This window comes from Centrocercus urophasianus, unplaced genomic scaffold (genome assembly GCF_019232065.1).
Source record: "Centrocercus urophasianus isolate 14NV4802_14NV808 unplaced genomic scaffold, USGS_Curo_1.0 seq_33, whole genome shotgun sequence".
Classification (NCBI taxonomy): domain Eukaryota; kingdom Metazoa; phylum Chordata; class Aves; order Galliformes; family Phasianidae; genus Centrocercus; species Centrocercus urophasianus.
Genome location: NW_024884900.1, coordinates 5,445,237 through 5,458,652, shown reverse-complemented (window position 1 = coordinate 5,458,652; position 13,416 = coordinate 5,445,237). Strand labels below are relative to the sequence as shown.

Sequence of the window (13,416 nt, the reverse complement as noted above, 5' to 3'; positions counted from 1 at the left end):
GATCACTTCTGCAACGCGATGTGAGCTATCTGAAGCTCCAAAAAAAATAATAGGGGAGGGTGGAGCCACATACAGATATTGCACCACCCATGGCACAGGGACCAGCGTGTATCCGCACTGCAGAGAGACCTTTGGGAGCAGCTACGTGTTTCATGGAGCCGTAATTCATGGGTTAAAAGGAGACAATCACTGCCTCCTCGCTCCTCTGCACTCCAAACCAAGCGTTAAACTCCAGCAGCTGAGCGTGCACTCAGTCACATCACAGCAAAGCATACACAGCATTCACTGAACAAAAAATAAGTCATGGAGTGCACCCTCTGAACTGCTGGTGGGCTGCAGGTCGGTATCTCACTGCACACACTGCTGTGGTTCATTCACAGACATTTTCAGTATCTTGCATGCTGCTTCTTTTCTGTTTGTTTTCTTGCAGAGCAGGACCGAGCTGCCTCAAAGGTGGTGGAGCACCAACCATGCTGCCAATCTCAGCCACCAGCTTCAGTAGCACTCACTGCTAATGCCTTGCCTTGCAGAATGGCTTCCATCAACAATAAAACCAAGTATTAAGCATTTATATTTTCTAACATGTAAAAAAGCAACTCTCCAAAGGTCTAGCAGTAACAAATTGAATAGCTTTCAGTAAGATTAGAATAAGCGACCCACCAGAAGAGCTCCTTTTCCATATTAGCAGTGCTCCAGCAAGGGACATGTGCCCTTTTTCAGAAATCCTCACAGATGTCCATTGGAGCTGACCCAACCAGAACAGCCTGGATGAAAGGCTCAGTTCACTGTGAGAGGCTGAGGAGCACACTGGGGAAGCAATGCATCCACTGCATAGAGATAGACAGTGGGTCTGACCTGGTAGGGCCATGCTGTAGTTCTAGGAGAAGGTAAATGAAGCAATAGACCATAGAATCATTAAGGTTGGAAAAGACCACTAAGATCACCAAGTACCTCAACAATCCACTCCTATGCCAATGTCCCAAGTGCCATACCTCTACGGTTCTCAAACACCTCCAGGGATGGAGACTCCACCACCTCCCTGTATTAATGCATCACTGCTCTTTCTGGGAAGAAATTTTTCCTAATATCTGACCTGAATCTCCCCTGACATAACTTAAAGCATCACCTCATGTCCTGTTGCTGTTACCTAGGAGTAGAGGCCAACCCCCACCTCACCACAACCTCTTCCAGGCAGTTTTAGAGTGATACAGTCACACAGAAGGGACAACTGGGATCACACCTCCAATATCCAACCTGACTGCAGAGAGTTACAGCTCCACCTAGAATGGCCCAAAATTATAGAGGCAGCCCAGGTATTACAGAAAAAAAAAACCTATGGTTATCCAATGTTTATCAAATAGCTTTACAATTTAGGACATAACTCAATCTCAGGAGCTGCCAGCTTTGAATCAATAATATTCTTGTAGATGAGCGGTTAGAGTATTAAATAAAATCCTTACATAACAGACAATCCAATCCTGTCCATTCCTACAGATTTACTGCTCCATCTCCGAGCTCCAAGCCAGCCCCTTTGGCTCCTTGCCATGGTGGCCAGCTCCTGCTAAGTACTCAGCTCACTGCATGACATGCCACGCAGCACAGCTCTCGTGCCCACTGGTTTTCAGAGCAAATGAGCACATGAAAAGGCTCGAAGACAAAATGACCTTGGCTCATTGCAGTGCTATCCTATAAAGGGCTGCATCAAGAATACACTGGGAGCTGGAGCGCTGCCTGCAGTCTGCATGAAGCACAGCCATCGGGACGGGCTTCAAGGAGACAGAGCATCACAATCCATACTTCCACATCCTTCAGTCTGCTGCCCAAGAGCTGAAGATCTCAAGCAGCTTTGCAACAGTGGGCTTGGTCAATGTTATGCAGGAAAGAAAGCAAAGCAGAGGAAAAACAAGAACTGTGCAGGGTTGACAAGGGCACAACCTGGAACACACTCAGTGCTGGCTCTGCTTGCTACAGAACAGCACTCCCTCTCCAAAATTTGTGTAGCCAGTCTGGTTATAAACAAAGCATATCTTGTTCTTGTACTAAAGGCACATTTTTTCCTCTTTTTTAAATTGTTAACACATGCTCAGCATCTGTGCATGCACAATATGCACATTTAATTACAGGACTCACTATGGAGATGAAGAATGAGGTATTCACTAAAGAAACTAACCTATCGAGCAGCTGGCTGGTCATGGGGACAAGAACCTAGCAGTCCTGAGTTAAAAAAAAAAAAAAAAAAGCAAACAATACAAACTTGCTGTTTACCCAGTATTACAGCATGCAGTCTCCATTCAAATGCCTGCAACACAAAACCCTACAGTTTGAGGAGCAGAAATGCAGAATGATATTTGCAGTGGAAGTTAATGCTTCTGTTGACCTTCCTGAGTCAGCCTCGCTGGGACTTCGGCATCTGAAGACAGACGCCTTCTCTGGAGAAAAGGAAGCATGATGAAATACACAAGATCTGCAACAAGTATCCAAGGGCTCAAAACATGACACTGAGTGAATGTGACAAACTGGCTGTGAGCCTGCAGCCCCGTCCAGACCTTCAGCTGCCTTTGCGACACTCGCAGTACTGACGCAATCTCACCATCGCTGGAGCAGACCATGATTTCATGCACATCCCAAGCATTTTTCTGCCACTCTAACACAGTGGCTTATTTAGGCTTTCTTGCAAGGAACAAGCAGGGCTGAGAATTGCTCTGCTCTTGTGTGTCACTCAATGCATACCCCCAACTCAGGCTATGGTATGAACACCATTGTATTCAATGGTATTCCTTTATCTCCCCTCAGGTCACCTGAGATCCAAGAAGGATCAGCTCATGATGAGCAGAAAATCAAGACTGACAGCAGAGGTGACAAACTCCATCACCAGGAATCTTAAAAACAACTCTACACACAATCCTGTTGGGATTGATCATAGTTTTGCTCAGCATCCTTCCATGCCTGGTTCCAGAACTCTTCTTTAAGGTGATAAGAGGGATGGAAAAAGAAGGGCCAAAGGAGCACACACAGAGGACAGCAGCTGCAATGGGATTACTCTGCTGCAGCACAAGGACCCAAATAGAAATAAACTCTTTCTGGCTTGGGCAAGGAGACTGCTCACACTGCTCCATGCAAGGGAATGGGCGCTGTGCTCGGTCTTCCAACAAAGGAAACACATCCGGAAAAATCTTCAGGAGTAATGCAACACTGATGAAGATGGAAGAACTTATTTCAGGCTCCAGCTCCCTTCACTGACTGCACGAGCAGCTCAGGCGCCCACCATCCCTGGTTCCTGGCCATTTTTATTTCCCAGAGAAGAACAAAGAGCTCAGCTCTCTTCCAGGAAACACCTGAGGACACCCAACCCACTCACACCCCATGCACATGTCAGGCATGTGCCTACGTGCATTCTGAGCCCTCTTTTGGGGCTGTACAAGCCCAGTCTAATATCAGGCTAAGATCCAAGCGTGGATTCCCTTGGCTAGTCAAGCAGCACAGAGATGCTGCCTAGCAATTTTGTTAGCACTGGGCTGGGAGAACTCAGCTTGGTGTTTTTTAAACACATGTCCACAGCAATAAACAAAGACAGATTATATTCACTTCCCCACAAACCAAGGTTATTAGGGAACAAAAAGCCAGAGAAAAACAGATATATCAGGACAGGATTCACTTACACACGCAAAGGATAAGGAGAAAACAGGACATGTGATCCAACAGCTCTGCAATAAAAAAGCATTCTGGAGGAAAAAACATCATTCAGACTTATTTTTTCATTGCTGTCCCCATCTAATAACGCAGCTGTGAGAGTGCTGACACAACCCCAGGCACTGCATTGTCCAGAAACAGTCACTTTGGTAGATCACACCCCCCAGCCCCATCAATTTCCTTAAAGCCTGGGAAAAACATGAAGTAAAAGCTTATCACATCAACTAACAGCTCCTCTGCCAAAATGGGTCAACTGAATTAAGCCCATTAATGCCAGCTGATAGAGAAACCTTTTCTCAAAACCAAGCTGTAGTCTTTCTGCTGCATTCATTTGTCTCTGATACTGAGAAACAATGGGTTACAAGAGATAGCTTGGAGGACAGCACAGACAAATTTAACTCTTAGCCCTTCTCTGCAATGCATTAATACAAATAAAAATCCCACAATTTCTTAGTGGCAGTTGTCACAATGCAGGGCAAGGGCTGCAAAAGTCACTGCCCTGTGCTGCCTGCATTTCCAGCAACATCAGCTGCAAGTTTCCTTCCCTAATCTTCAACCCCTAGGAGGAAAGAACATCCCCAAGATGCTGTGCAGATGGCACAGGGACCAAAGCACATCTGACCTCTGTGAACACCAATGCCATTATGGGTTAGATTGCTTCCAGTTCATTAGCTCATGAAACATCAGAGCTGGAGGTGTGCTTAACGTCTGCTTTAATCCGATTGCTGAAGATTACAAAAAAATCTTGGGCAAAAAGGAATTTGTTGCATCAGGGTTCATCCAGCTGTCTCCCACTTCTTATACAGAGCTTGACTCAGAACTGAAAGTGCACCTGAACCCAGTGCACAGTTAATCCAACTCAGCTTACTGGAAGCCAAACCTCACACAAGACAAATCCACTGCAGGTCTGAAAGCTGTGCTCACTGAGGTACTAAGGTTACATGGTGCAAATACAGCTAGCCTGCTTCTCACCACACTGGTAAACCAGCAGGCTGCTACAGGAGCCGTGCTCCACTGTCTCAGGCTGTGATTACACTGACCACCTCCCCCTGCTTGGCTGCCACTCATCTCCTCTCCACCGTAGCTGTTACCTGCTAACAGATCCTCTCATTGCAGCTTATTCCCAACTCACACCACAGAGCAGACACAACATGATTATTTATACTCTGAGATCTGACCCTTTTAGGTATCTGAATACCTCCTCATGGCTGCTGTAGCAAGGGGGAGGGCTAGGCAGAGTGCTGCCCTACAATCTAACTGCAATTAAGATGTTACTGATACTGAGCCACGACAATCTACAGGATATACAAATGGGGTGACCAAGGGCTATGGCTGACAGCCCTGGGAGTTTGGCAATGAAATTCAGTGGAGTTGGGAACTGGGTGGACTTCAAGAGGGAGTCAAAATTAATTACAAAAGAGTGAGACACTTCACAGCTTTAAAACAACTTCAGTTTTTCTGTACAGACAGAAAAAGCTTGAGAAACAAGTTTATTTCCTGGCATGAAGATTCTACTGCATGCAGCAAAATTCGTTTTACAGCAGGAAAAACCTGCTGAAAGTTGGTACAAGAGCACCACTTCAATTCTCTTGGAATTACAGGTCTCAGCACTGGAAGCTTAAGGATCCAAGCATTACAAGCACAAGTGATGGAAGCTTTGCAGAGATGAGCACAAGCTCCATTTATTTCACACGGGCTGAATGTAAAGAGCATGCTGCTTACCAAGCTGTCCAACCCTCCTCCCAGGAGGTCCACGGCACCCATCTGCATGGAGGACACCTGGGGAACGTTGACAGGGGGTCCCAGGTCCAGGTTGAGCAGGTCACCCAGCAGGTCGCCTTGCGATGGGATGACCTGTGGCTGCTCCAGGTTTGTTGTGGCTGTTGTCCCCACAGGGCTGTCTCCTGCATCAGTGCTGCAGGCAGGAAGGACAAGAAGAGTGATGTTAAATCACCTTTGGTCTCTGATTTTCAGCATGGTGAAAACACATCTAGAGGTGGGCTCACAAGCAGAAGCCAGCTAAAGGATGATCCTGGCCATCCGTCTAACCGCTGCCATGTACAAGATGTGTTACAGCAAGTTGTTATTTAGCACATCAAGTCCTTGAGCTCAAGGACCTGCCACGCATTGTGCATGGGTTTCAGTTCAGAAAAGGGAATTTAAGTGTGAAATGCTGCCTACTTGCAGAATCCCAGACCTCTCCAAAATCACGAGTCTTACGTACTACACACTACAGCACTGAAAACAACTATTTCCCAACTCAGAAAAAGCCCAGAGATGATTTTTAGCCCAGTGGGCCTGGAGAACTACATGTAAACCTGGGGAAAAAAAACAAACAACACAGTTTCTTCTGAGACCTAACACTGATAAAACCCTCATGCCCTTACTCCAACCAATGCTAATCCAGGCGCTCCCTACAGATCTGGATTTATCTCCTTCCACTGACCAACACCAAACTCCACTGTTTCCTAATTAAATATCTCAATCTAGAATTGGTATTTCCCTTCCACCACCCATTTCTTTTTCTCTGCATTAGCAGACATGTTAATTACTAGAAGTGCCTCTTACACAGATTCTGAAGTTTCTCACCATAAGCAGTCTGGCTACACTTTATATTCGTTTGCCACAGGATTTAACGAGGGGAAAAATACTAAGCCTCATGGCAGCTCCCAGACAGCTCACTGCAACATATTTCTCTTTAAACCCAGAGACTCTAATAGTCTAGATAATCTCAAACCCACTGCGTCCTGCTGCCAGCAGCAACTGACAGCATTACTGCCAGCTTGCACCACTGCGGATGCAGCCAGCAGGTAACTGCACAGCAGCGCTGTGGGAATTAATGCACTGGCAAGGTGCTGAACACTGCAGCTCTTCTGTAAGGACTGCAGCTCCTGACTTTGAGAAGCCACGATCCCCTTCCTTATCCCTGTTCATTACTGAGGGGGAGCTTTAGCTTGTTTAAGCCTCTACCAACTCCAGTGTCAGGAGAAAAAGATGCAGCATAAGGAGTGCTGAATGAATGACCCACCAAGCAGTGACAGAGAGGGCTGAAAGCTTCTTTGCATTAGAAGCTTTAGATGCCTAATGGTACCAATATTACAGGGACTTGGAGTACACTGAGCAGCTAGCTAAAACAGTTCTGAAGAGTGGTTACTGTGCTCCACTCCCACCCCCAAACAGAGAACGGGAAAGAACAGCATGTATGAGCAGAGGCACATTACGAGCCGGCAGCACACACACTTGGTTTGTTCCCAGTATGTAATTTCTTCAGCACTACACCTCTTCAACACTTACTCATCCTTCTGCCAATGGAGTAAAGCAATCCCTTCAAGGTCTTATTTAACTGCAGCTGCCCAACCGCCCAACAAAAAATTAGGAAAGGACAAAGCTAAGGCTGTGTGTATTACAAGCAAAATCCCAAGCTTCTATTTTTCTGTACAAAATGGATCTCTGTAAAGAGGTTTGCATAGACAGCTGCTCAATCTGAAGGAGAACCTCAATCTCTAGTGGACAAGTGAACAACATGCAGAAATGCTGGTAACAAGGGACACTAAAGCCACCCACACTCAGCTCATTTTTACCACTAGGGCAAATCAAGTAAGAGAGGAAACACCATTTGCATTTATGACTGGTAGACTTTTGTTCGCTGGTCCTGGGTCAGTGCAGCCAGACTCAATTTCACAGGCAGGGAGAAAGCAACTCTGTTTCCCAAAGCTCATCATATTACATAAATAGCTTTAGTTGCTAAGAATAGCAGAGAAGTGGGATCAGAAAATAGAAAAGGAGCAGCACTGCACACTGATTTATCAGTGAAACAGCAAAAAATAGCACTCCAAATGTCACTTTGTGAACATTATTAAAAGGTAAGCTTGGATGCTCTGTCTCCTGCTGTAAAGCACACTTAGATTTGTAATTAATACCATTAGCAAATAGCAGTGCTTACCTGAACAAGGAACCATGGGAACAGGGTCAACAGCAACACCCCCACAGCCTGGGACTGCTGTAATGCTGCTCTTGCAGATGTAACCCACTTCCAGGACTGTCATTACAAGGAAGCATTAAAGCTCCAGATTATAAGCTACTATATAATCAATAAAAATTGGAGTTCTTTAGCAGACCCTCATATCTTCTGGACTGCTTGCTTGGAAGAAACAAGTAGCCTGCTCATTACCACCTCAGCTTACCTTCCATGGTGAATCGGCAAGTGCTTGCGGTGAATCCCATGGCTCCCTTCCACAAAAGCATTGGGCGGTTTGTGGTACACAGAAGCCAGAGACCCAATATGGCAGATCAGCTCATCCAGCAGAGTGGGTTCAATCAGATCAGTCTCCTCAGAGATCAGTGGCTTTTCTGATAAGACCACCTCTTTGGCAGTCACTGGGTCAGTGGAAAGAAGGCGCCAATAGATGTAGCCACGGTCCCGCAGGTCTGGGTTGTCAGAATCCTGAGACAAAGCAACGCATCCAGTCACAGCTCTAATGGGCACTAATGCCTGCCATCACTTCATTTTTTTTTTTTCCTAGTGATTCTCATGAATTAAAAAAGCATCCATTTTAGTAGTGACAGTCACCAACGAATTGAAACAACTGTCACATCCTAAGAGTAAATATACTGTACTTTGTATTGTAACACAAGGATTCAAGATTCCTAGAAATACGACTTACCCAAGGGCATTCATTGGAGAAAGAAAACAAACAGCAGAGCTACTGGATGGATCTTAATAAGCAGCGTTCTCCAAAACAAAAGAGATGTTACTTATCCTGCCTTTTAATTATCTACTGGAATATGGGAAGATAATGATAAATGTTAAGATACATCAGTTCTCTAGCTGTCAATAACACCCTTGTTTTAGTGCAGATAATTGCTCTCCTTTGCATGAATTAATTGCTCTCCTTTACAAACTGTTTTGCCCAGAGCAGCAAGAGGTGAGAGCTGGTAGCTAATGTTCTAGGGATATGGAGGTGATGGGGTTTATGCTGCAGTGTAATGTTTGAACTGCTCACTGAAGAAAGAGATGGGATTTTTAATCTCCGTATCAGTAGAACAACAGAATAAATGCAACTGGTTTTCATTCCTATAAAATTCTGTTAACATATCCTACAGCTCATTAGCCTCCCTCCTTGTTATTTCTTCTCCTGTGATCTCACTCAGACCTGCTATAACCTCCTCCTCTGCCCTCTGCCTCGAGGCATACACAGACACACAGCAAAACCTCTATTTGTAATAAGGCTGAGCATGGTAAACTCCTTTGGCTCACAAGGACCTGGATGCAGTGTCTGGGTCAACTGAAAGATTTCTCTGCAGTGCTGTTTTTCAGTTTGACGGTGGAGTCATGAACTCTTTCACCTACTGTCCTTTGCAACTCCTAGAGGAATGTCCTCATCCTGTCTGCAGCACGCAGCTCAAGATCAGACAAGGCCTCTGCAAGGGCTGACATGAAAGATGACCACTTGCTCCTATCAACTCTCAGGCACATACAGACTCAAGATCAACTGTTTCTTCCCCTATAGCCAGGTAAACAGACCTGCATCTTTGATAAATCTATTGGAAAAAGTGGCTTCAATTTTTCCTTTCCTTGTTCCTTTCCAGTTCTCCACTTTCCAGGGTCTGCATGCACACCTGCAGTGCATACCAACGAACCCACAGCTTAGTTCCCACTTATGTCAGATGGACAACAGCAATAATGCTACAGAAGGTCAGCACCATCTGTTAGATTAAGAACTTGCTAGGGATCTTGATCACTGCTACACATCTCTCTCCCATCCCCCAGCTGCTTCATTGCTATTTTTGCCAGCGTTGGCTGGATTAAGCTGACTTCTGCTACAATCACACCTGCAGTTTGCTGTGCCGACAATACCCTGAGAGGCACTCAAAGTGCAACAATACCTAAGCTGGGGAAAGAAGCACACGTGTAATTACTCTCCCACTCAAGTGAAAAAACAGCGTCTCTACCTAGAAATGAGACCTTGAAGCATAAGGCTTTTTAGTGTTTTACAGCCAGTTATCCTACATTGACTTATTATTCATATGAAATACAAGAAGCCAGACTGAATCAACATTTGTGACAAACAGAGAAAAAACAGACGCCTATTGTAGTCCTAGGGTGCCATTAAGTATTTTGTGACTCAGCAGAGTGGGTTTTAACACTTAGTACCTTTCTTCTGTTGGCTTAGACAAATGGTACACCTGGCCCCTAGCCCATCCCTCCCCGAAGAAGAGCTCAGAGTCTCCTAACAGCAGATTTTGAATGCTCTTAAGCAAAAGATCAGGCTGGATTTCTTATCCCTGCCAAATGCAGCACCCCAAAAAGCACAAACAGAAGTGTAAGTAAATTATGGCCATGACCTCTTGCAACAAACAGAACCGAAAGGCCAGTGGTGAATGCTCTGGAGCAGAAAACCTGGAGTCTGTTGTCACTCATCCATAGCAGTTGAGGACAGTTTTCATTGGTTGGTACAGTAGATCTGGAAAGTAAATCATTTTTTGGGGGCACTCCATTGCAGTGCTGCCCTAGTCATTAAAGCCACAGAGTGTAGGAAGTTCACTTTGAGTTTTGCTTGCTTCTGCCACCAGAATTTCTCTGCTTCTGTCCTCCAGAACTGTACAGCACTTCTGTCTGCCAGCTCAAGCCCAGAACTACCTGCAGTGATCTGTGCTCAAAACAGCTCCTCATGCATAATGAATCTGGGATCTTAACCCACTGCTATAGTCTCCAACAAAGCTGCCACATTGGCTGATGGTATCCAAGTACAAAGAAAAAACCTAAATCTTATTTCTTTTCTTTTTACAGCACTGCTTGAACTCTGTGGTTCACAGAACAAAGTCTTTGCCTGGTCCTTTCCATCTGTCATTGATGCAGATGTTTTAACTGCAAGCCAACTTCAAGAAAGCATTCTGTTTTTTTTCAAAACTCCACCCTGTCCCTAACATTTCATTTGCTGGGGAAAGGAGAGTGATTTAGGATGAAGTAAGAGCTAAGAAGCAGACAGAAGATGCCAGATGGCATGGTAACAGGCACAGAGCAGTTCTTAAATGGAGGTAAGCCCCTCCCCTTGGGAAGAGAGGAGAACATGCTTGAACCCTATATACCAGCCCAGCTGATCAGTCTAGCAGACGGGATACGCTGAATTGCAGATCAGCAAAGGGTCTGGAGGACTTTGGTTCACTGTGCATCTTGGCTCACCTGTGTGGCTAGGCTGAGGACCTGCTGAACCAGCTCCTGTGTCTCAGAAGGCTTTTTTAAGAACAGCTTCACTATAGCAGTCAGAAGGGTGAGCTGCACCTAGGAGAAAGGAACACAAAAGGAAGATCAGTCAGCCTGCTTTAAAGTATCCCAGGTCTCAACATCCTTTGCTAGCATGAAATTCCACGCTTTGCAACATTACATCATTTTCTGTCAGGGAAATCCAGTAAAATCAAACAAACTCTTCTCCATTGCAAAACACATTGCAAACAAGACCCTGATCACAACACCGAGGTTCACGTCACACTTCGATGCATCTCATCACTATTCTTCTGCATGTCCTGGTCCTTAGTAGGGCCATTCCTCAAGAGTATCCAACATGCAGGAAGTTTAGTCTTATCCTTCCACAAAAAAAAAAAAATACATCTAGGGAACTCTGCAGATTTTCTGTCTTAAGGGTTTTGTTTTAAGTAAAGCTTTAACTTTTTATTGGAAGCTGTTTTCTGACCACTGCAGTAACATTTGCAGTCAGTCCCACACACACATTACAGGAAATACTACAGATAAGACATGTAACACAATTTGTACCTGAGTACTTTCGTCATGAAAGCCCTCCAGGAAACTCTCCAACAGTTCATCTGCATTATCAATTCGTTCTGCATATTCACCCACTATCCAGATCATGGCAGCTCTGGCATCTGGTTCATCCAGGGAATCCAGGTTCTCACACAGGGTGGCAATGATGCTTTCATACCTGATTTATCAGAGTACACGTGAATTACCGGGGTGAACTCGACTTACGTTTACTTCATTTCAGCCCACAATTCTGCAGAGAATCCTGTACTGAATTACAATTTTCTGTATTTCTATACAACATGAAACAAGCAGCATTTTCAATCAATTGAAGATACTCCCAGGCTTTTTCCTTTTCCAATCTGAGTGTCAGGACCTCACAGGATCCTCAAGGGCTTTGCAGTTTCTTTAATCAGCAAGGCCACCCAAAGTGGTACTCAAGACAAAGCTGCCTCCCCTTCCACTTTGCTAAAGGGAACATTTGATCCAAGTGTCCAAATGTTCAAAATGAGTCTGTATCAGATCCTACAGCCTTCCTACTATCTTCAGACTAGCAACTCCAGAATTGGATATTATACTCCCCAAAGGCTTTGCTATAAAGCAGACAATACCCCACACTAATTATTTTGCTTCCCCTGTTCCCATGCGTGGGTATCCCTGCTGTAAGTACACAATCTATCTTGTAACTGACAGCAGAAATTGCCAGAAAGACCCACAGATGTCTTGTATTACTTTTCAGGTGATCACAAAACCTCTGCTGAAAGACACTGCCGCACTGCTTTACAGCTAAAGAAACAAAACCTTATTGCATGAAGGCATAAAATAAGCTGGGCGCTACCCAAGCCAGAGAGAACATCTGATGGAGAAAGCTAGTTCAATTTCAACCTGTCAGGCTGGAGTCTTGTCTACAGCTGACATCTGCATCACATCAGCAGCTAGGACCAGAACAGACACTGCTTGTCAGAAAGACAGCCACCCGGGCTCGGTGTTCTGCTAAGCTCTGCTGAGCAGGTTCTGCTTTGCTGTACTGTGGTGCTAGCAGACAAAGGTTTCCAAAAGCCCTGCAATACTTCCATACTTGTTGGGGTACTTGCGGAAGATGTCCCTGATGACCACAATGGCCTCCTGGACGACGTAGTTGACCTTGGTCTGAATGAGGTCTAGCAGCGTGCTCACACAGCGCTCTGCAGATTGCTGGATGAACAGAACAAGACAATTAAAACGAGATGAAGAAATATTTCTCACAGCACATGCTGAGAAACCTGGAAAGCATGTGAAAAAGGGCCAATAGGGGAAAAATAAAAGTGCTATAGCTACCAACTCAGTATGCGTGTCCAAAAAAACCTGCAAGGTGACAGCAGTGTATTAACCAGGGAATTTAGGTTGCTAAACAGTGGAGATACCAACCGACTTGAGCTCCTGAGCTCTTTGGGACTTGCTAAGAAAGCAATCAGGGCTGGAGGACTTCTGACAGGAACTGCTGGAAGATGTCTGGGGAAGCTAGAGGGTGGCAGATAAAACCATGCACCAAATACACTGCGAGATCAACAGCAAAAAGCAGCTCAGATCAACATCAGGTGCTGTGCTCTGGGGGTGAAGTCACTAGCACCTCGTGAAGAGACAGCTGTAAACAGAAATACAGCTGTTGCCAAAGCAGACTTCACATTGAGCAGTTCATAACACCCAGCCACAGACCCCACAGGATAATAAGGACTGGTCAGTGGCACGCTCCAGGAGTCAGGATTGGAATTAGGAGCAATCGGTTCACAGAGGTCTGCTCCCAGGTAGCACAAGCAGGCAGGACAACACAGGAGCAACAAACTCCAGCACCAGAGAGTCTGAAACAGGGACAATGATTTGGCTATTAGCAGAAGCCTCATTACACAGCTGGTGATTAATGTGAGAAGCAGACTGCTCATGACACCGCCTAGGCAGCTGCCATCAGAACATTCATAAAGCATTCAGGATGG

At 45.3% G+C, this 13,416-nt stretch overlaps 1 protein-coding gene across 2 annotated transcripts in view; it reads right to left on the bottom strand.

The window, feature by feature from the left end:
* The window catches only part of AP2B1 (adaptor related protein complex 2 subunit beta 1), a 64,569-nt gene that overhangs the window by 23,652 nt on the left and 27,501 nt on the right, over nt 1–13,416 (bottom strand). For both annotated transcript variants that reach the window (XM_042829948.1, XM_042829949.1), the window contains exons 10-14: nt 12,525–12,640; nt 11,462–11,627; nt 10,874–10,972; nt 7,875–8,134; nt 5,413–5,605 (exon numbers count right to left, since the gene is read on the bottom strand). In XM_042829948.1, coding sequence (XP_042685882.1) covers nt 5,413–5,605; nt 7,875–8,134; nt 10,874–10,972; nt 11,462–11,627; nt 12,525–12,640 — 834 coding nt within the window. The remainder of the gene's footprint in view (nt 1–5,412; nt 5,606–7,874; nt 8,135–10,873; nt 10,973–11,461; nt 11,628–12,524; nt 12,641–13,416) is intronic.